Source organism: Stegostoma tigrinum, chromosome 2 (genome assembly GCF_030684315.1).
Source record: "Stegostoma tigrinum isolate sSteTig4 chromosome 2, sSteTig4.hap1, whole genome shotgun sequence".
NCBI lineage: Eukaryota > Metazoa > Chordata > Chondrichthyes > Orectolobiformes > Stegostomatidae > Stegostoma > Stegostoma tigrinum.
Window position 1 is genome coordinate 92,530,705 of NC_081355.1, and position 24,528 is coordinate 92,555,232.

The window sequence follows — 24,528 nt, forward strand, 5'->3', positions numbered from 1 at the left end:
ATCAGTAATTTCCCCACTATCATCATAATGGAGATTGCCATTAACCAAAAATTGAGCTAGGACCACCAAAAATTACAGTGACTTCAAGAGTGGGTCAGAGCCTGGGAATTTTTCAATGAGTAGCTCCCCTTTGAATCCTCAAATGCTGTCTGCATCTGCAAGGCACAAATCAGGAGTGGGATTGAATGCTCTCCTCTTACTTAGATAAGTGTAGCTCCAACAACACTCAAGAAGTTTGACACTATCCAGGACAAAGCAGGGTGCTCGATTGGCATTCTATCACTTTCAATATTGACTTCTCTGCCAAGTCACAGTGTACATCATCTTCAAATGCAATGCAACAGCTCCCTGATGCTCTTCTGACAGCATCTTCCCGTGATCTGTACCATCTAGAAGGACAAAACGGCAGATACACAGGAGCACCATAACCTGAGAGTTCCTTTCAGACCCAAACTCCGTCTTGAGTGGAAACTATTTTGCCATTTGCCAACGCTTCATCGATGTAGATTTGAGATGGGTAATAAATGCTGGCCTAGCCAAAAATGCCCATATCTTGTGAATGAATAACAAATAAATATATCTTTAAATAGTTAACTATAATAGAAGAACACATACTTATAAATATTAAATCCCAGTTAACAAATGGAAGTTTTTAATGCATATACTTGGTATTTAAGAGATTAAAACGGTCATTTATATTGTGATTTCATTGAATTTATAGGGGTAGTTAAATGGGACAGTGCCTCTGAGCCAAAATCTCTGATGCAAATCCCACTTCAGAACTTGGTGGCCGAGGACAGTGCATTCATAAAGCCAAAGTGTATCAATTTGTTAATCCTTCCAGCAGAAGCCAATGGCAGATTGTAAGAGTGGGAGGGGTTCCTGGTCTGCCGTGTGGTGATCCATGTAATGGGAACACATAGAAGATTGATAGTTTGAGGCTATAAAATGCCTGTTGAAATGTATGTTGCCATGGTAATTCATCTGTTTGAGGAATTGTCTGGCTTAGTTGACTGGATGATCAGTGTAGATCACATTGAGGCCTACAGCATGTGGTGTGATCTCAATTCCACCTGGGATGTTTTAGAGACTTGTTTCCTTGCTGTACCCATTGTGAAAGTTGTGTCACTGTTTGTTAATCTTCCTTCAAACAGAAATCTGAAGACCAATTGAACTTAGAATGAATGTGATTCTAGTTCTATCCTGCAGCAGCATTTTACTAAATGTCTATTATTTGCATGACTTATGCAATATTTAATCTTGTATAAGGCTAATTCATTTTGCATTTGATTGACTTTTAATAGGTTTACCAATTGAGAACTGTGTGCAAAACATCACAACTTTCAAAATGCAGTTGGAGCAAAGCAATGGCTTCTCATCGGAAGCCATTGATGTGTTAGTGAAGGCAAACCTGACTGTCTCTCAGGTAACTTTAAGAGTTGCTAGATTGGATTCATCTGCTTTTTTCAAACCTGGTTAAACCTGGTAACTGGTTAAGGTAGTTTGGGCATCAGTGCCAACAAAATAAAAAGAAAGCCCTTTCATCCTCCTAAATAATATATGCGGCAAAATTACATTGGATTGACCTACACACATAAAGAATGAATTACACCACAAAACACTTGTGCATAAATATTACCTTAGTTTTGTCTCTGGAAAACTTTAAAAGTAGCATTGATACCATTGTTCAAATAGTATGAAAGTGATACTACGACAATGAGGAATTTCTGGTCCAACACATGTAAGATTTAACAAATCACAAGAGTCATTTGAGATTTAGCAATTTGTACAAATCCTCATTATATTTTATTTTCATATGGAGGCTCAGACAAGCTGAATCAAATGTCTGTTGGTAGAGCTCAGCAATTTCAGACTGCTTTCTTGTATCATTTTAGAACTTTGCAACAGCAGTTGGATTTTATAAACATGACAGGGTTTCATCCACAGGTTGGAAAACCCTGTGTTTGCTTCGTTTTGAATTGTGAGGCACTCCGGTACTTGTATAGTATTGGCTCTCCCATTTGATTAAGCCCCAAGTGTCCTGCTTCCAACTGGAGACTAGATACTCTCCAGCAAGGGCATCAGTAAATGTGGTCACTGTCAGTACTTCTGCCCTGTAGGTAGCATTAGTGATGGATCCCAAATGGAGGAGAGTGTTGGCAGGATGGTGATCACAAAGAGGCAGTCGTTAGTTACGATGATGGAGAGGGTTGAAAGCAAGGTTTAGATTTCAACAGGGTCCTTTTGAGTCCAGTGGCCCTTCTTCAGAACCGTTCAGTTCTGTTAACACAGTATTCTGTTCACAGATAACTCTGAGGTGATAATAAAGCGTGAAGCTGGATGAACACAGCAGGCCAAGCAGCATCTCAGGAGCACAAAAGCTGGCGTTTCGGGCCTAGACCCTTCATCAGTGAGGGGGATGGGGTGAGGGTTCTGGAATAAATAGGGAGAGAGGGGGAGGCGGACCGAAGATGGAGAGAAAAGAAGATAGGTGGAGAGGAGAGTATAGGTGGGGAGGGGATAGGTCAGTCCAGGGAAGACGTACAGGTCAAGGAGGTGGGATGAGGTTAGTAGGTAGGAGATGGAGGTGCGGCTTGGAGGTGGGGGAAGGGATGGGTGAGAGGAAGAACAGGTTAGGGAGGCAGAGACAGGCTGGACTGGTTTTGGGATGCAGTGGGTGGAGGGGAAGAGCTGGGCTGGTTGTGTGGTGCAGTGGGGGGAGGGGACAAACTGGGCTGGTTTTGGGATGCAGTGGGGGAAGGGGAGATTTTGAAGCTGGTGAAGTCCACATTGATACCATTGGGCTGCAGGGTTCCCAGGCGGAATATGAGTTGCTGTTCCTGCAACCTTCGGGTGGCATCATTGTGACACTGCAGAAGGCCCATGATGGACATGTCATCTTAAAGAATGGGAGGGGGAGTGGAAATGATTTGCGACTGGGAGGTGCAGTTGTTTATTGCGAACCGAGCGGAGGTGTTCTGCAAAGCGGTCCCCAAGCCTTCGCTTGGTTTCCCCAATGTAGAGGAAGCCACACCGGGTACAATGGATGCAGTATACCACATTAGCAGATGTGCAGGTGAACCGCTGCTTAATATGGAAAGTCATCTTGGGGCCTGGGATAGGGGTGAGGGAGGAGGTGTGGGGGCAAGTGTAGCATTTCCTGCGGTTGCAGGGGAAGATGCCAGGTGTGGTGGGGTTGGAGGACAGTGTGGAGCGAACAAGGGAGTCATGGAGAGAGTGGTCTCTCCGGAAAGCAGACAAGGGTGGGGATGGAAAAATGTCTTGGGTGGTGGGGTCGGATTGTAGATGGCCGAAGTGGCGGAGGATGATGCGTTGTATCCGGAGGTTGGTGGGGTGGTATGTGAGAACAAGGGGGATCCTCTTTGGGCGGTTGTGGCAGGGGGCGGGGTGTGAGGGATGTGTTGTGGGAAATGCGGGAGACGCGGTAAGAACTCTGAGGTGGTTCTGTTTCAAACACAAACTTAGAGTGACACTCAGTTCACGAGTTAGTGACCATGAGCTTTTGCATAAAACATGATGAGAATCCAGATTGTTTTTTTTTGTTAAAAAGGAAAACAAGAATTCCTTTAAACTGTGCTGAAACTAGGTTTTTCTGCTGGCTCGTTGCTAAAATTAACATTTTATTCCTACTGATTGCTAAATTGCCTGAAAAAAGGTTAAAAAAAGTAGAATTTAGGCTCAACATTACCTTATAATTACAGATTTAATTGTAGGTCTCAGATTAAATGATGAAAGACCCTGGTGATAGTTGACAGTCCAGGATTTCATCAAGTTTTGAGAATGGAGATTATATTGTGCAAATCTGCAACATTTCCTGGTGCTTTTCAGTTTGTGTTGACTAAAATATTTTAACAATCCTTATGCTGCAAAATTTATAATTCTAACTTCATGACATATTGAGAATGATAAAGGTACAGTGTTGTTAACATAATTTTGTTTTCTATTTCTCAGTTATATTATCATTAATGTCAAATACAAGGCTGAAACATGTTTCTCTTCACAGTTAATTCGTGGCCTTATTATCACAACAGACAGATGTGATGAGGAGAGCCTGGCTCTAATGCTGTCAATTTCAGACAATGCAAACATTTCATCTCTGGCTGCTGAACTGTGTGCTTTGACTCCTTTGCAAAGTTATAGTCTTATTTTGAAAATCAGCCAGCACATGGATTTTAGATGTTTCACTTATAAGGTAAAACAAAAAAAAACATTTCACGTGAATATTTTCCTTTATGTTTTAGTGTTCTTCCAGTCACTCTGTCTCTACTTTACCATCTCTGTGCAGGAATCATGAGCTAACTCAATTTCTTCATGATTCTTTATACAGTAAAAAGCTTTGGAGGCCTTTTCCCTGACTGGCCTGATAGAAGCAGGCATTGGGGTTTTGTCAGGGGGACAGACAGAGCAAGGGAAATCAGGAAGTCATTACCCAAATAGTTGCCCTGCAATGGTCCTCATATCCTTTTGATTTGGAAGCCTACATTTCCCCCTCTTATTAATTTAAAGTTCTCTCTACATCTCTAGTTATTCGATTTTCCAGGACACACTGGTCCCAGTACATTTCAAATGAAGACTTCTACCCTTGTACATATACCCCATGTACTGAAGGCATTTCCTCCCATACCAATTTTTAAGTCATGCATTGAACTCCTTGAATTTATTTGCACTTTGCCAATCTGCCCCTAGCTCAGGAATTAAAGCACTAATCCTGCGCTTATTGTCTTGGAGATTCAGTCTTAACTGTTCAAATACTTTCAGCAGAACCTCATTTATAGTCCTATCAATGTTGTACCAAAATGGGCATCAATTACATCTTTCCTGTTCCTCTCCATTCCAAAGGAGATGTCCTCAACCCTGGCAGAGGACAAGCAACACAGCCTTTGGGTCTCCGGCTCATAGTTTCAGAGAACGGTATCTAAGCCTGTAACTATACTGTCCCCAATCATGACTATGTTACTTTTGTGACCCATACTTGAATGGCTCCCTGTACCAAGGTGTTGTGATCAGTTCACTCATCCTCCCTGCAATTCGCAGTCTGATTCATACAGCTTGCAAGAACCCTGTAACTTTTGGATAGTTGCAGGCTTCTCAAATGCTACTCCCTGGTTCCCCATAACTTCCCCACTTGCAGTCACACCCTCTCATCCCTGATCATAGGTTAAATTTGAATTACCTCATCGGAACGTTGTAACTACCTTCTGCAGCAAAGTGCCCAGGTAACTTTCTCCATCACTGATGTGGTGCAACATCTGTAATTCGGATTTCAGCTCCTCAAGTTAGATGCCAAACCTCCTTGAGTTACAAACACTTAGTTTGAGTGTGTTTGCCTCAGATCAGCTTGGTATGCAGCAGTGGTTTCAATGTTATATTTAGCATGCTGTTTAATATATTTTATTCCTTATATTTTATATAATATTTGTAGTAGATCTATTCACGACGATAATAGGTTCTGAGAGGGAACCCCAATTCCGCTGTGTATTGATAAAAATGTGTATGTCTGCATTTGTTAATCTGCTGCATTATGTCACATGGAATAAGAATGACTCAAATTATATCCGATGTGCCATTCTGTCTTGAGCTCCAGTATTGTGATCCAACTTTAATTACAGAAGAGTTTCAAACGTGTGCTTCAATAAAATGCTTTCTTTTTTATCATTACCAGGCACTTCTCCCAATGCTAGTACCTGCTGATGTTTATCAGATAATGGACAATATTCTGGATGTGTTCTCCAGCCTCATTTCTTTCACTACTAGATCATTAAAAATCTTGGATTTGATTCCCAATTTTTTGCAGTCTGTGCGTGACATGAATCTTCCATCTATTTTTGAATTCAATGAGGTAGGAGAATTTTACCTTAGTTTCAAATTCAAGATTGCTTTAGATTATTGAATATTTTGCTTTGTGGCCGGGCATCTTTTAATATCTTGCAAATAAAATCAGTACTTCCTTTCTTGTGAATGGTGAGAAGGACAACCATTGGATGACTTATGTCATTCCGTTTCTTATATTTATGTTATTGCAACACTTTTCTAAGTGGTGATGTTGCATTTTTGTTTAAAAATGTATACAGGTAATACACAGGTTTTGGGCAATCGATTGAAGTTAAATTTGTGAAATATCTACTGTCCTCATTTTATTTCTCGTATTTGCTGAACCATGACATTAATGTTTTGGCCTAGGAGTAATAAGCAGTTTCTATTACTAAGATAGATCTATTAACATTTAGACTGCCTACAGTTCTAGGGGAATTTGCAGCTATTGAACTTATCAATTGTGGTTGTTTGTAGATCATGCGCTGTGGAAACATAAACAAGGGATGACTTAAAAGACAAAGATAGCTTTAGAGTGTATTTGTGTAAAAGCCCAAAGCATTGCAATGAAACTTTATGAGCTTCAGGCACAAAGAAATACATTGTTTCTTCTGATTCAGCGACTCAAACCTCTTTTTCTATCTCTATTTGCTTTGTTCATTTGTCCATCATGTTACAAACACTTTATCCATTCAAATAAAGAGGCCTTTTTAACCACAATTGATTTCCTAGATCTAGTTTAATGATGTACTCTTAGCCTTATATTTTCTGACCAATAATTTTTTACCTCTTTCTAGTTACACTGTGGCTCTCGACCCAAACTGCTACACATTTCTATTGCCTCACATAACTAGAAGATAATTATCCGATGGGAAGTTTGATGAAAAGTTATTTAAAGAGTGATGGGAATCTGGAACTTATACCACACAGAGTAATTGAAGCCAATGATATTGTTGCACTTATGATGAAGCTACACAATCAAATGAGGGGGAAAAGAATAGAGGGTTTTGATCATTTTATTTTAATTCATTCAAGAGATAAGGCTTTGCTGGCAGGGCCAGCATTTATTGCCTATCTCGGAATTGCCCTTGGAAAGGTGGTGTTAGCTCCCTTCTTGAACTGCACTCCTCAGGCAGGTAGATTCAGAATATCATTTGGGAGGATGTTCCAGGATTTTGATCCAGTGACACTAAAGGAGCAATGATATATTTCCAAGTTAGGATGGTGAGTGGCTTGAAAGGGAACTTGCTGGTGGTGGTGTTCCTTACATCTGCTATTCTAGTCTTTATAGATGACGGTGATTGTGGGTTTGGAAGGTACTGTGTAAGGAGTCTTGATGAATTTTTGCAGTTCACCTTGTAGATAGAACGCACTACTGCTCCCATGCACCAGGGGTGGAAAGAGTGAGTGTTTGTTGATGTGGTCCCAATCAGGTGGGCTGCTTTATCTTGGATTGTGTCAAGCTTCTTGAGTGTTGGAGCTGCACTCATACATGCAACTGAAGTGCATTCCATCACAGTCCAGATTTGTCCCTTGTAAATAGTGAATAGGTTTTGGGGAAGTGGGAAGTAAGTTATTCTCTGCTGGATTCCCAGCCTCTGATTTTATCATATCACTGCTGTATTTATATGGCGAGCCCAGTTCAGTTTCTGGTCAATGTAGAATTCAATGATGTTATGTCATTGAATGCCAAGGGGGTAAAAATTAGATTCTCTTTCATTGGAGACAGTGATTGCCTGGCATATGTGTGGCATGAGTGTTACTTGTCAGCCCAAGACAGAATATTAGCCAGGCCTTGATGCATTTAAATATAAACTGCTTTGGTATCTCAGGAGTGGCAAATTGTGAGTGAACATTCCCACTTCAGACTTTGTGATAAAGGGAAGACGATTAATGAAGCAATTAAAGATAGTTAGGCTTATATCAGTATTCTGAGGTATTTAGTTGTTCTTGTGATGCAGGAGACCTGGGTTCCATTCCAACCTACTCTAGAGGGGTGTAATAACATCTCTGAACAGGTTGATGTCAAATAAGAGGTATCCTGAGAAACTAGAACTCTTGTGGCACAGTGGTAGTGTTCCTACCTTCAAACTCAGAGGCCCAGTATCATGTCCCACCTGCTCCTGAAGTGTGAAAAACACCTCTGAATAGGTTGCTTGGGAAATTCCTACCTGAGGAGTTCCGAGTTCACTGGCTTGATTCTTGGGATGGCAGGTTGACGTATAAAATGATGTAAAGTCAGTTAGGATTATATTCATTGGAAGAATGATAGTGGATCTCGTAGAAACCTATAAAATTCTAACATAACTCAGCAGGTTAGATGCAGGAAGGATGTTCCTGATGGTGGAAGAGTCCAGAACCAGAGTTCACAGCTTGAGGATAAGGGGTAAACTTTTTAGGACTGAGATGAAGAGAAATTTCTTCACTCATAAGCCTGTGGAATTTCTTACCAAGAAAATTGTTGAAGCCAGAACTTTATGTTTGCAACAAGGAGATGTCTATAGCTCTTGTGGCTAAAGGGATCAAAGGATCTGGGAGAGAGAGCAGAATTAAGATTTTGAGATCACTGATCCGCCATGATCAGTGCAATGGAGTCTGTAAGAGGGCATGCCAGCAGCAGCACCAGGTATACTTAAAAATGAGGTGTCAATCTGATGAAGGTACAATACAGGACTACAAGGCATTAGACAGAGCTAACCATCTAATAGTTGGCTTGAGGGGTCAAATGGCCACTCCTGTTCCCATCTTCCATGTTTTCCACCTGCTCCAGAGGTGTGTCATAACGTACCTGAACAGGCTGATGAAAATATCTATCCTGAGGACCTCCTGTCATTATGCCCTGGAGCTGAGATGGCTGACTTCCAAAAACCAGGACCATCTCCCTTTGTACCAGGTACCGGCAGCAATGAGTTTTCCCCTGAATTCCCATTGATCCTATTTTTGCTTGAGCCTCTTGATACCAAACGCGTTTAAATGAAGCTATAATGTCAAAGGCAACCATTTTCACCTCACCTCTTGAACATACCTTTTTTCATCTATGTTCGAACCAAGGCTGAAATGAGGTCAGGAATTGATTGGTCCTCGGTAGAACCCAAACTGAGCGTCAGTGAGTTGTTTATTGCTTACTGTGCGCCACTCGACAATAGTGTTGATGACCATGAGCACTTTCATCAATTGGCTAATGATTGAGAGCAGCCTAACGGGGCAGTAATTGGTCAGGTGGATTTGTCGTACTTTGTGCATACATGGGAGACCTGGGCAAATAGTCACATTGCAGCTTAGATGCCAGTGTTGTAGCTGTACTAAAATAGCTTGGCTTAGGTTGTTGCACATTTTGGGGCACATGTCTTCAGAAATATTGCAGGAATGTTGTCAAGACCCCTAGCCTTTACAGTATTCAGTGCCTTCAACATTATCGTGATGATACATGGATTGAATCATTTTGGCTGAAGAGTGACATTTTTATGCTGGGGACTCATAGAGGTGGCTAAAGTGGATCATGTACTTGGTATATCTCACTAAGAGCTGTTGCAAATACTTCCGATTTTATCTTTTGCACTGATTTGCTGGGATCCCCTCCTGTACGAGATGGGGATATTTGTAGAGCCATTTCTGACAGTGAGTTGTTTAGTTATTCAATATGATTCATGACCGGATGTGGCAGGACTGCAGAGTTTAGATCTGATTTGTTAGCTGTGAAATGGTTAGCTCTATCTAATACCTTGTTTGCAACACATGTTGCCCTGTATTGTACCTTCATCAGATTGACACCTCATTTTTAAGTATACCTGGTGCTGCTGCTGGCATGCCCTCTTGCAGCCTCCATTGAGCTAGGGTTGGTCTCTTGGGTTAAAGGTAATGATAGAGTGGGGGATATACTGAACTGAAATTGCAGATTGCCTGTGAGCCTGATTCTGTTGCTGCTGATGGCCTGCAATACCTCATAGATGTCTAATCTTAATTTGTTAGATCTGCTTGAAGTCTGCTCCATTTAGCACAGTAATAGTGCTACACATCACAATGGAGGGTATTGTCAATGTGAGGACAGGCTTTATCTCCACAAAGACTGTGCAGTGGTCACTGTAACCGATGCTGTCAAAGACAGATGCATTGGCGGCAGGCAGATTGGTGAGGATGAGGCCTGATGCAATTTTCCCTCTTGTTGAAGCCATCATTACCTGCTGCAGACCCAGTCAAGCAGCTATGTCCTTTAGGACCCGACCAGCTTAATCAGTAGTGCTGCTGCTGGGCCACTGTTGCTGGTGGACTTTGAAATACCCCACCCAGAGTGTATGCTGAGCCCTTGCCACCTTAAGTGCTTCCTCCAGGTGGTGTTCAACGTGGGGGAGTATTAATTCATTAGCTGTGGGAGGATGGTACATGATAATCATCAGGAAGCTTCCTTGCCCATATTTAACCTGATGCCTTGAGACATCCTGATATCTGTAGTCATAAAGTAATTTAAATAAAGACAGACAGGAAGAGGCTCAGGCATCTCATTATTGCCGACAGGAACTTTTAGATGATATTTATTTCTATGTTGTTTTTCCAATTAAATTCTAGACTTTTTTGTTTAAATATCCAAATTCCTCCCACCCTTGTAGCTTAAAGCTGTGTCAGCAGCCCTGCTTACTGGTTGCCATGACACTGAACCCAACCCAGGTTATGTGGAGCCCATCCTAATGAAAGATATCCTTCTTTCCCATTACTGTTGTTACTGTCCTGTGAATCTAAACTGTTCTTTTCATATCACATTTTAAACCAGGCTTTTGATTCTCTAGTCTGCTTCACCCTATACCTGTTGGCATGTGGCTCAGGTAATAATCCAAAAATTATTATTTTTAAGGTCTTTCACTTCCATTTTTTCTTATAGTTTCAAGGTGCCTTTATAAATAAAGACATTCCCACTGATAAGGATTTTATCAAATTAAACTTTAAAATAAAAGGTTGAATGTCCAGGTTTGCAAGAGCACATCAATACAACGCTCTTAAGTTACAAGTAACTGTGAAAAATAACTAACATTCTTGTCTTTATAAAGACCCATCATCTTAATGACATAGCAGTTAAGTATTTACTTTATTCAGGTACTGGGCATTACTGGGGACTCAGTCATGCGTCTATACATAGAAAGAAAGACTGCATGGCCAGAAAGCCCAGTTTCAAGTGTGTCTTGGCCCGGAGGTGTGTCACTGCATGCCTGAATACGTTGATTAAAAATATTATATAGGAACAAACAGAAACTGTAGTTATTATGTTACAAAAGTCATTCAGAAAAATGCCACCATTTGTGTGCCCTTCTTGAAAATATTTAGCTGTGCAAAACTTACTATGTGGCTTTTCTGTCACTGCTAATTTAATCTTCGCTGATCAGTAATTTTAAAGAAGGAAATAAAAGAAAATATACTTGCTGGAGTAGAAAATATGCCTTGTGCCTCATATCTTCATGTTTGCCATTTGTGAACATAATTTATAATATTTTAGAGGAATCTAATCTTTGCAAAAGATGGGACTTTGTAGTATATGGGTGAAAGTAGATAAAACTTCAAAGTGTATAAAGTTTAGATGCCAGTTTTATTCATCATTACATTGATATGAATACAATAATCTATGCCATGATTTCCTTTTATCTCTGGAAGCTTAAAAATGGGCTGATATTGTCTTCTATTTCTGTCTAGAATGTTCAAAGAAGGTCTGTGAGAATGTCTGCGAATAGTTCTCTACAAACCCTCTCCAAAGCAATTTGTCGGACTCAGTCAACCAGCTTACTTGGTGGTGAAATGATGTTCTCAGAGTTACCACAAATCGACACGCTCACTGAGGAAGACTTAATCAAATACAATGTTCCTACAAATACCAGTAAGAGAATCTCGGCTGAACGGAGGAGACAGTTTTATTGTGTGCTGGTGTCATCTCTTGTAACTGAAACACCCTTTTTCTAGGGATATTTAAATATTTTGTTTCAAAGAAATGAAAAACAAACTAGTGATAAAATTAATGTTTGGCAATTTGTGTAGAGCATGAATTGACTACACAATGAGCCAAATTTTGCTTCCCCTCAGGTGGGTCAACGAGTGGTTGAAGGGCATAAAATTGAGTTGAATTCCATAGTTACCTTTTTTGTCAACGCTCACCTGCTCCCAACAATACTGCAGTTTTAAATATGAAAGAAAAATTGTTGGGTGCCACATCCATCTTTAGGCCAATTAAAGCCTTTAAGTGAACAATTCATGGCAGAGAAACCAGACTGAAATCTGCAAAGTTCCATTCCTCAGGGTATAGTTTGGAAAAATGATGGGGTATCTTTTTTAATGACTGTCTAGGTGCAGCAGAGTAGATCCCCTCCCTCTATAAGATTTACCCAACCACTGTGCACCCTGGACCCCACCACTGTGTCTCTCTTGCTAAAGCCTCCACTCTGGTCCTGCAAAGAACTACATCCAGCATTGCTCCAGTAATGGTCTCTATTGGCATCTGCTGCAGTGTCAGCAGTGGCCACTGTTCCTAAGTGGTGCTGTTCGGGACCAGAAAGTGGCTGGTCATTAGTCAGCAGCTTTTAGGCGTGAGACATCTTCCCTTGATGGGAGTGGAACTCTCACCATGAGATGATCAATACCCTGCCAAGTGTTAAGTGGCTGTGGGAGACATTGTTTAAGTGGGTTGGGGAGGCTGGGGATTACAGGCTCTCCATCAACATTTTTATCAGAGGCTCAATATCTTGGTGAGACATAAAATACTCCCCAGTGAGATTTATCCATTGTAGATTTACCAAGATGATACCAGGAATGGGGAGCTTTACATGGGAGTTTCCAAAATGACGAAGGATTTTAATAGATCAAATAGAATAAGACTATTTCGTCTGTTTGGGGAATCTATCAGAGTCAGTCTTCAAGGGTTCAGCAATCACTGATGAGCTTAGCAGTGATATATTCAATGGTTGAATAGCTTTACGACTGTTGTTGTCTTGACTTATACATAAAATAATAGTTAATGCTTGAAGTTACAGGTGGCACAAGGCATGTACATTAGTGTGCTCCTGTAAGGCATAGGCGAAAGGATAGCAATAAAAGGAGCAGGTTTGGACATGATTACACTGGCCCTAATAACCATTAATATGTTCAATCTGCTTATGAGAATAAAGATCATGCTCCAAGCGATAATATGTTTTGTTGTCATTAATATTCCAAAGCGATATTGGATTTGCAGTTAATTTGTTGATTTAGACGTCCTTCTGGAATACTAAACTTGGGCACTACACAAAATCCTAATTGATTAAAACCCATCTCTGTGACAGCTGTTATAAATATAAGCAAAGAATACCATTAAACTGACATATAGTCCCCAATATTTGCAGCAAAGCTAAACTTAATGGAGAATTTGGCAAAGCCAAGAACACAAGCATTCTACTGCATTTAATAACATAACACTATTAACATTTCAATCTAAGACAATAAAGTGTGAAGCTGGATGAACACAGCAGGCCAAGCAGCATCTCAGGAGCACAAAAGCTGACGTTTTGGGCCTAGACCCTTCATCAGAGAGGGGGATGGGGAGAGGGTTCTGGAAAAAATAGGGAGAGAGGGGGAGGCGGACTGAAGATGGAGAGAAAAGAAGATAGGTGGAGAGGAGAGTATAGTTGGGGAGGTAGGGAGGGGATAGGTCAGTCCAGGAAAGACAGACAGGTCAAGGAGGAGGGATGAGGTTAGTAGGTAGGAAATGGAGGTGCAGCTTGAGGTGGGAGGAAGGGATGGGTGAGAGGAAGAACAGGTTAGGGAGGCAGAGACAGGCTGGGCTGGTTTTGGGATGCAGTGGGGGGAGGGGATGACATTCAACTCTTCCATTTTCTGTCCATTATACATGTAAGGAAAGCTGTGGGTCAGCTGTGAAAGTATATGGAGCAAGGTGCAGTTCATGGTTTGTGCTTTGTGAATCAATTTAAAATGGAGAGGTGGAGGTGGAAAGAACAGATTTAGGAAGGGAGGGCACCGTAATACGGCTGAAAGAACAGCTGCTAATAACGGAGTGAGATGTAGATAATGTGAAGTAATCCAGTATTTAAGGGATTACAGTGTGGAGAGAACAGAGAACAATGATGCCTTATTACATCAAAAAAAGAAGTTTCATGAAAAAACCTCATAGTATCTTTAAATGTCTGAAATAACTTCACTCTAGCTATTTTTCTGAAGTAACTTCCGTAAAAGATTTACTTGACATCAATAGAGGACCCTTAATTTTGTTTTTATTCTGAGCTTTTGACGACATAGAGGTATCTTAAATATTACATCAGTAGTAGGATAAATGAAATGAAATGGAGGCAAAGCATTCTTCTCAATCTTTAAGGTTGGTCTGGCTAATTGAGAAAAATAATGTAGAAGTACAAACATGAGTGGGTTAGTAAATTTGCAGACGACACTAAGGTCGGTGAAGTGTGGATAGTGATGAAGGATGTTGTAGGTTACAGAGAGACATAGATAAGCTGCAGAGCTAGGCTGAGAGGTGGCAAATGGAGTTTAATGCAGACAAGTGTGAGGTGATGCACTTTGGTAGGAGTAACCAGAAGGCAAAGTACAGGGCTAATGGTAAGATTCTCGGTAGTGTAGATGAGCAGAGAGATCTCGGTGTCCATGTACACAGATCCTTGAAAGTTGCCACCCAGGTTGACAGGGCTGTTAAGGAGGCATACAGTGTTTTAGCTTTTATTCATAGAGGGATCGAGTTCCGGAAACAAGAGGTTATGGTGAAGCTGTACAAAACTCTGGTGCGGCCGCACTTGGAGCATTGTGTACAATTCTGGTCACCGCATTATAAGAAGGATGTGGAAGCTTTGGAAAGGGTGCAGAGGAGATTTACTAGGATGTTGCCTGGTATGGAGGGAAGGTCTTATGAGGAAAGGCTGAGGGACTTGAGGCTGTTTTCATTAGAGAGAAGAAAGTTGAGAGGTGACTTAATTGAAACATATAAAATAATCAGAGGGTTAGATAGGGTGGATAGGGAGAGCCTTTTTCCTCGGATGGTGACGGTGAGCACGAGGGGGCATAGCTTTAAATTGAGGGGTGAAAGATATAGGACAGATGTCAGAGGTAGTTTCTTTACTCAGAGAGTAGTAGGGGAATGGAATGCTTTGCCTGCAATGGTAGTAGATTCGCCAACTTTAGGTACATTTAAGTCGTCATTGGATAAGCATATGGACATACGTGGAATAGTGTAGGTTAGATGGGCTTGAGATCGGTATGACAGGTCGGCACAACATCGAGGGCCGAAGGGCCTGTACTGTGCTGTAATGTTCTATGTTCTATCTGTGAAAGGTAACAGATGGGCACCAAGGCTCAAGATATATGAATACAGATTTTAACCATTTAACCTGCACTGGCCATTTATTACTTCAGCTTCAATTAAAACCATGTAACTGGTGTAGTGGACAGGAAAGAAGATTACCTCAGAGTACAATGGGACCTTTGTCAGATGGGCAGATGGGCTGAGGAGTGGCAGGTAGAGTTAAATTTAGATAATTGCGAGGTGGTATATTTTGGTAGGGTAAATCAGGGCAGGCCTTACACAGTTGGACTGAAAGCTATGTTTCCATGGTCTACATCTCTATTACTCTATGACTTGTAGCCAATTCTCATTTAAGATGAATTCTGTTGTTTGATATGAGATATAAAGAAACTTGCTAATAGCTCTTCACTTTTGGCTGCACCAGCTCCCTTCTGCATGAGCTTTTATCAGGATATTTTAAAAGCCCCAAATGGACCCTTGTTGTGGACCGTCCTGAAACCGCTGCTACTTGGTGAAATACTGTACGCTCCAAACACAATTCCAATACAGAAACTGATGAACAAGGTGAGAGAGTTTCAATATGTTGTAACTGATGGTTTTATAGTTACATTTTGCATTTCATATTTGGAGCTAGATTTTGAAATTATGCGATAATGTGAAACGATGGAGAGTAAACGAAAAAAAAGGCTCATCAAAAATAAAAATCAGGAAAAATGTAAAATGACTGTCCACTAAAAGAACACTATTGCCTGATTTATACCATCCTACACGCTGAAAGCCCACCCATCGGATTTTTTCTTCATAAACATGTTTGAGCATTTTGTTGCATATCTTCATGGCCATCTTATCTTCTGGCTCGGAGGTAGGGACATTAGCACTGGTCTACAAGTTCCTTCTACCTCATGGGGTTTGCATGCAACTACTGCCCTTTATTAACTGAAGGTACTAATTGTTAATTTGTTTTCTTCTCCCTTCTGTTTTACTTAAGGATATTGGTAACATGATCAAGAATGATTTTAACATGTCACAATGAAAAGAAAGCTTAGCTATTACACAAATTCTTAAAATCAAGTAAATTTGTGATTGAAAAGCTCATATTAGCCATGGCGACCAGGGATGTAATTTTCCCCTCCTTAGGTGGCAAGATTATTAGATCAGTTAGCTCTGGAGAGATACCTGCCCCTTTCTGTCCACTGCAGCAAATAACTGTTGGATGAGGAAGTTCACTGGGGACCATTTAAACTCACCAGGAATTGAGTCCTTTAAGCCATTGATAAATGGCCACTTAAAGGCCTCAACTTGCCAGTAGCTTGTTTATCTCCCTTCTAGGCAGGTTTCCCAAGTGGGTCTCCATATGCCTCAGACTGGGACCAATTGAGGCTGAAGAAAACCATCCTGTGATCTAGCATCCAACCTCTCGAATCTCGTATCCCTGCAACTTGCACTCAATGAGGCCCCAAAAAAGACTTATTTTTTTGACATTGGAGTCCCTTAAGATTAGGCCTCTGGCAGTGATATCTAGGACCTAGAAGCTATTGGTCTCTGATCATCTGGCAACTTCTAATGAGGCAGGACTTCAATGTCAATACCTGAAATTTATTTGGACACTTACTGGTCAACTCCTAACATACTGATTGGAACATGTTTCAGTGAGTTTTCTTGTTGATGGGGCAGTGGGCCAAACACTACTGGAAACGCCTGCTCCAACACTGAGATTCATGGCTGAGGTTCTCTGGATTGCTATTTAAAATCCATCTGATTCACCATCTGTTCTTCAGACAAAGAAGTATACTGCCCTTATCCCATCTGATTTACCTGTGACTCCAGACCTACGCTAGTGTTGTTGACTCTTCTTTTTACCTCTAAACTATTTTGAAAGAGGCACTTGCTACTTTGTGGATAAATGTGGTTTTTACAGATGAAGAACTGACTTTGATTTAACTATATGCTGTGTATGCGTGCAGGATATGAGATGGTGTTTATCAACTTTGGACAGACTTAATGCAGGGTATCTACGAGCCATTTTATAATCTGCTCAAACTTCCTCTTCATTGGTATTCATGTGAGGGGACATCAAGGGATGAATAACAGGCAGCTGGTCTACTGCCATCTGTTGTGTGTTCTAGTCAAAGTAAATGCCCCAGACCTTTCTCAATACGCTCCAGTATAACCTATTTATAATCCAGGAAACTGTCCCTTTTGAGAACCATTGCTAGTGGTAATATGAATGTTTTCATTATGCTGGTTTGTTCAGATTGGGTATGAATAGTAAAGAGATGAGATCTTCCCTAGTTTGTTTGGGGTGGCACGGTGGCTCAGTGGTTAGAACTACAGCCTCACAGCACCAGGGACCAGGGTTCAATTTCAGCCTCTGGCAACTGTCTGTGTGGAGTTTGCACATTCTCCCTGCGTCTGCGTGGGTTTCCTCCGGGTGCTCCAGTTTCCTCTCACAGTCCAAAGATGTGCAGGCTAGGTGGATTAGCCATGCTAAATTGCCTGTAGTGTTCAGGGATGTGTGGGTTATAGGGGGATGGGTCTGGGTGGGATGCTTCAAGGGGCAGTGTGGACTTGTTGGGCCAAAGGGTCTGTTTCCACACTGTAGGCAATAAAAAAAATGCCTTTGGTAACCCAGTTGAGGAGACTTCTAGGCTGAATACTAAATGGAATCAATTTTGCAACACATCCTACCTTTGTGAATCCAGAGGAGTACAGTGCTCATTCTGATCTCACAAATGTGATGAATAAAATTCCAAAAATCTCCTCATTCGGGTGAGGTTTCCAGTGGACAGTTTACACTCTGTATTCAAGTAGAAATGGAACTGATAAGCAGTACACACGTTTCATCCATTTTTCTATGAAAGCTATTGTTCCATGAAAGTTGCAGTTCAAAAACAAACATAAGACACTGTTTTGAATCCTAATAAACTCCTGCTTTTTTTTTGGGTGTGCTAGCAATCTATTTAAATTTCGGAAAAATTGCTATGCAAGATATTGGGATGCAATCAGATTTTCAGTTGCTAAATAGACAAGATAGCTGTGAAAATCTTCCATTGTCTTATGCCATTGAGGTGAAGCAAAACTTCTCCAGAAATCCCTGGATCTTTAAGCAGATTCCATATTACAGCAGCTGAATGATATTGATGTAGTGCTTATGACTTTGTTCTGTGTTTTATTCAGTCCAACAGCATATTCAGCACAGTTAACGACCTGAAGACATATTCTGAATTCTGGCTGAAATCCTCAAATGTTTTGCAGAAACAGGAAAGCTTTAAGTCAAGTCAGCTTCAGGTATCTAAGAAATGAACATCACTTTGTTTGTGTAAAAGTGGAGTGAAAATGTTTGTTTTCATCTTACTGTTTGGATGAACAACATAATATTGTCTCCATATATTAGGTCTGTACTTGATGGCAACCTTTTAACTTACTGTGACTATTGAGGCATTCAGTTTATCTTCAAGCTCTGAATATAAATTTAGTCTTCAACATAATCGCAAAACATGATTGATATTTTGTTTATAAGAAAGCTCCTTCTGTTTATATAGAAGGGGGTCAGATAGCTCACCCATAGACTTGAATGTGATACAGAATAAAGCCAAAAGTGCAGACTCAATTTCTGTACCAGCTGTGATTGTTTATGGATGCCTGTCTCCTCATCCTACCCCGCACTTACTGAGTGGTTACCTTTGAACTATATCTAATCAAGTGCCTCTGTAATGGGGAGAGATTCCTATGGTCCTCAGTGAACATTCTTAAACATTCATGCATAGTATACAATATGTGGATTTTAGAAAGAAGTTAGAAGCTGGATGTGTGGGCTTGGGAGGACCGGAGGTGGCAAATTGGAGGGAAGATCTCCAGAAAGATGAGGCCTGTGACAAGGTTAGAATACCAGATGCCAATACTACCACCCTTGTCAACAAAATCAGGATTAGACCTGAGAGCATGAAGTACAGCAAGTACAGAGGGAAACAGAGATAACAAAGTGTGGAGTTGGATGAACACAACAGGCCAAGCAGCATCTCAGGAACACAAAAGCTGACGTTTCGGGCCTAGACCCTTCATCAGAAAAGGGGGATGGGGAGAGGATTCTGAAATAAATAGGGAGAGAGGGGGAAGCGAACCGAAGATGGGTGGAGGAGAAGATAGGTGGAGAGGAGAGTATAGGTGGGGAGGTAGGGAGGGGATAGGTCAGTCCGGGGAGGACGGACAGGTCAAGGAGGCGGGATGAGGTTAGTAGGTAGGAAATGGAGGTGTGGCTTGAGGTGGGAGGAGGGGATAGGTGAGGGGAAGAACAGGTTAGGGAGGCGGGGACGAGCTGGGCTGGTTTTGTGATGCAGTGGGGGGAGGGAAGATTTTGAAGCTGGTGAAATCCACATTGATACCATTGGGCTGCAGTGTTCCCAAGCGGAATATGAGTTGCTGTTCCTGCAACCGATGGATGGCATCATTATGCCACTGCAGGAGGTCCAGGATGGACATTCGTCTGAGGAGGAGGAGTTGAAATGGTTTGCGACTGGGTGGTGCAGTTGTTTATTGCGAACCAAGCGTAGGTGTTCTGCAAAGTGGTCCCCAAGTCACTGCTTGGTTTACTCAATGTAGAGGAAGCCACACCGGGTACAGTGGATGCAGTATACCGCATTGGCAGATGTGCAGATAAACATCTGCTTGATATGGAAAGTCATCTTGGGGCCTGGGACGGGGGTGAGGGAGGAGGTGTGGGGGCAAGTGTAGCATTTCCTGTTTCTGATGAAGGATCTAGTCCCAAAGCATCAGCTTTTGTGCTCCTAAGATGCTGCATGGCCTGCTGTGCTCATCCAGCTCCACACTTTGTTATCTCGGATTCTCCAGCATCTGCTGTTCCCATTATCTCTGATCACAGAGGGAAGCAAGTTTGATTGAGTTAGGGAGCAGCAGGATTAAGGCAGCTAGTGTCGCAGCAGCAGTTCTTGAAGAGATCAAGACTGGAAGAGCCAAAAAGGAGGGGTTCCATTTGGAGTGGGAGTAATGGAGATGGCTGAAAGGGTCCAAGGAGCAGAGAGTGGAATTGTGCCCAAAGAAATTGACATGGAGGGGAAGGTGATGGATGAAGAGTTCAACATCACAACACCAGAACTACCAGCCAATTATATTCTGCCTTGACTAGCCTGCATATGGTTTCAGGTCCACGTAACATCGGTTTCCTCTTAACTGCCCTCAGAAATGGCCTAGAAATCCACTAATTCAAAAGTAATTGAAGATGGGTTATAGGAAAGCTCACATCCCATAAAAGAATATTCCTTCAAACTGTTTCAAATTTCACAGATGGCATGATGGAAGCATCAAGCAATTGGTCCACATTTCAGCTTGTTGTGGATACTTACGGAATCCATCCCACCATGCTATGACCTTGCTCATGGCAGATAGAGGTATAGGCCATGTGGGAAGCCTGTCAGCATTATGGCTCATGTCAGACAGTGGAAATGTGGGGAATTTCCATTGTGAATCCCCTGTGCCCATCGGAGGGACTTTCACCATGGTCACTTTTTTACTGTCCTCCACCCAGCCATTCAAACCTGCCTGGCACCCCTTCACCCCTGTTGGGTCCCAGCAGTCTGATCCCAATAATAAGCTGAACCTATGTGAAGTTCATTTTCAGGACTGCTTCTGCTCTCCAAATGACATTGGTGCGAATCTCATCAAAAACAATTAACGTTGGTGTCAGCATTAATTTACCAAATGTTGCTTTGAGGGGCAAGTTCACCTCAGGCAATTGGGACACCTGGCACTCTGTAAAATCTGGCCCACATCAGATAAGGATCTGATTTTGTCTCCAAATTAAAGGTAAAAGGAATACTTTGGTGAAAAGTTATTTCACCTTTTTTATTTTGCTTGTTTCTGAAAGTGAAGTGCAGTGTCATCTTTGAGCCAAATATATAATATATCATATTAATAATATGAGCATAGTTCTTTTATTTACAAGTTTCTCGACGTTTTTGATGGTCTTTCAAAAGTTCTGTGTCAATTAGTTAATTCTATTCATTAGCCCTCACTTGCAGATATGTTTTGTTCAACAATGTGAAAGTTCAGGCCAAAGTAGTAAGTGATCTAGTGTCTGATTCATTTGTATATTGTTTAGTGTTTATGCATTATTCAGAAGTTCTCCTCTACATTTATTCCAGTGTGCCGATTTTAATATATATTTTTGACATCTGTAAGGATCAAGATTAATGTCAATGAAACTCTTGTTATTTCAGGAGGCATTGCAGAACAATTTCATACGTAGTTTCATTCAGTCTCAGCTGGATATTGATCTTGATAAACTTTTGGAACGTTTACAGCGATATGGTACGGTTTTCATTTTGTAGATATTTCTACTGAGCCCTCTTATTTAGCTTTGTTTTAATTGCAATAATGTGTTTAAATGTATTCTATATGTATATACACTCTTATAGATTTTCTTCAGTCACTTCAGAAGAGAATGCTGATTTTTCTTTTACCCTTCCTTTATTTTTATAACCTTGAGCATTATCTGTTGATTTACTTTATAATTTATACTCTCGATCCCTTCCTGCCATGTTTTGTTTATCTTTGCCATATTCACAACTTGCTCTTGTTCATTTCTGCTATACTTTGATTAATCACATATTCCTAAATTTTCTATTTCCCCAATTATCTAGATTAACAATGTCCAAGTGCCTACGTATGTGGCTCACTAGAAATCTTTCCCTTATTACGTGGCTTGCCAGAACAATAATCCAGCACTGTTCAGATATCAACTTTCCTGGTGATACAGCTTCTGTACTTCTGGTGCCCCACAAACCTCCCCGAACTAATTTTTGACCCATGTATTGATTTCTCTAATTTGTTTGCCTGAAATCAATTTTCGTGTGGCTCTGGTAATAACCCAGAGACAATTACCTATGAGAGGTTCTGCTTCTTAATTTGGTGCTTAGCTCTTATACTGTATGTCATTGGTACCTACACAGACCACAAGAACTGGATGTGTCCTCTCCCACTGTGAGGTTCCTTTCCAGTCCTGAGCAGATATCCCAAATCCTGATATCTTCCAAGCAATAGAGTCCTCTTGATTCTTTGCTGCAAAGTATGATGTCAATCCCCCTCATGATACTTCTGCTACAGTCACTACATTGCATTGTAGTCCCCATACTTATTATGGCTTCCCGTTCCACGATGCTATCAATGTGTTCATCTACCCTGCAGCCACTCTCCCTTGTCCTTAACCACTGACAAAATCAGAAGACCATATCCTGGTCTAAAGGGATTATTTCCTGGTACAACATGTCCAGGTAACTCCCACCATTTGCTGATGTGCCTCAGTGTCTGCAGCTTGAAACTAGCTCAATGATTTTGAACTGAAGCTGTTCAAGCCACAACACTTACAACAGATGCATTTAAGACAGCTGACGTTTCGGGCCTAGACCCTTCATCAGAGAGGGGGATGGGGAGAGGGTTCTGGAATAAATAAGAACAGGTTAGGGAGGCAGAGACAGGCTGGGCTGGTTTTGGGATGCAGTGGGGGGAGGGGATGAGCTAGTAACTGATGTCCATTTCAAGCCCACCGACTTCCACAGCTACCTAGAATACACCTCCTCCCACCCACCCTCCTGCAAAAATTCCATGCCCTATTCCCAATTCTGCCGCCTCCCCGCATCTGCTCCCAGGATGAGGCATTCCACTCCTGCACATCCCAGATGTCCAAGTTCTTCAAGGACCGCAACTTTCCCCCGCAGTGGTCGAGAACGCCCTTGGCCACGTTTCCCACATTTCCCGCAACACATCCGTCACACCCTGCCCCTGCCACAACCGCCTAAAGAGGATCCCCCTCGTTCTCACACACCACCCCACCAACCTCCGGATACAACGCATCATCCTCCGACACTTCCGCTATCTACAATCCGACCCCACCACCCAAGACATTTTTCCATCCCCACCCTTGACTGCCTTCCAGAGAGACCACTCTCTCCGTGACTCCCTTGTTCGCTCCACACTGCCATCCAACCCCACCACACCCGGCACCTTCCCCTGCAACCGCAGGAAATGCTACACTTGCCCCCACACCTCCTCCCTCACCCCCATCCCAGGCCACAAGATGACTTTCCATATTAAGCAGAGGTTCACCTGCAAATCTGCCAATGTGGTATACTGTATCCATTGTACCCGGTGTGGCTTCCTTTACATTGGGGAAACCAAGCAGAGGCTTGGGGACCGCTTTGCAGAACACCTCCACTCGGTTCACAATAAACAACTGCACCTCCCAGTCGCGAACCATTTTAACTCCCCCTCCCATTCTTTAGATGACATGTCCATCATGGGCCTCCTGCAGTGCCACAATGATGCCATCCGAAGGTTGCAGGAACAGCAACTCATATTCCGCTTGGGAACCCTGCAGCCCAATGTGGACTTCACCAGCTTCAAGATCTCCCCTTCCCCCACCGCATCCCAAAACCAGCCTGTCTCTGCCTTCCTAACCTGTTCTTCCTCTCACCCATCCCTTTCTCCCACCTCAAGCCGCACCTCCATTTCCTATCTACTAACCTCATCCCACCTCCTTGACCTGTCCGTCTTCCCTGGACTGACCTATCCCCTCCCTACCTCCCCACCTATACTCTCCTCTCCATCTATCTTCTTTTCTCTCCATCTTTGGTCCGCCTCCCCCTCTCTCCCTAGTTATTCCAGTTCCCTCTCCCCATCGCCCTCTCTGATGAAGGGTCTAGGCCCAAAACGTCAGCTTTTGTGCTCCTGAGATGCTGCTTGGCCTGCCGTGTTCATCTAACTCCACACTTTGTTGTCTTGGATTCTCCAGCATCTGCAGTTCCCGTTATCTCTGATACAACAGATGGATTTACCCTGGATAATCCAGTGCCTGATATATTGTACAGCCTTAATATCTCCTGTACTGCCATCCTCAATGTGTTTTAATTCAATTCCTAACAATTTTACTGAATTGTTTATTTTCTTCTTATGTACTTTATTATTCTTATCACCAGCTCCTTTACTGCTATAAACTTTAGGCACAGAATGGACCTAGATTCTTTTCTTGTGGTAGTGAAAATCAATTCCTCTGTATGATATCTTTGCCCTAATGCCCTTACTCACACAATTTCCAGCACCCTTTTTTGTTCAAAGTCACAATCAGCATTTAAATCTTTATGTACTGGCAGAGCCCTGAGCCAGGTGGTTTGCCTTTGATTTCATTCAATGTGCGGAAAATTATAAGCAATTTATTGTACAGAGGTGATCACTTTATCTGGTGATTGAGTGTTAGAATCATCCATGGTGTAAACATTTCTGAAATATGGAGTAGTTGTTACAGATACTTATTCTATACTAAAAGTGAATGGGGGGAAAGATTCGGATGCATATTGCAACATGTATAATCACATAATGTTATAGTTTCCGTTAAAAATAAATATTAGGTCCTC

General features: G+C 41.9%; 1 protein-coding gene across 2 annotated transcripts in view; it reads left to right on the forward strand.

Moving 5' to 3' along the window:
* LOC125462796 (ATP-binding cassette sub-family A member 13-like) overlaps window positions 1–24,528 on the forward strand; it is a 264,956-nt gene that overhangs the window by 126,723 nt on the left and 113,705 nt on the right. For both annotated transcript variants that reach the window (XM_059655541.1, XM_059655542.1), the window contains exons 22-28: window positions 1,305–1,426; window positions 4,025–4,213; window positions 5,684–5,860; window positions 11,509–11,689; window positions 15,531–15,670; window positions 18,284–18,394; window positions 21,340–21,430. In XM_059655541.1, coding sequence (XP_059511524.1) covers window positions 1,305–1,426; window positions 4,025–4,213; window positions 5,684–5,860; window positions 11,509–11,689; window positions 15,531–15,670; window positions 18,284–18,394; window positions 21,340–21,430 — 1,011 coding nt within the window. The remainder of the gene's footprint in view (window positions 1–1,304; window positions 1,427–4,024; window positions 4,214–5,683; window positions 5,861–11,508; window positions 11,690–15,530; window positions 15,671–18,283; window positions 18,395–21,339; window positions 21,431–24,528) is intronic.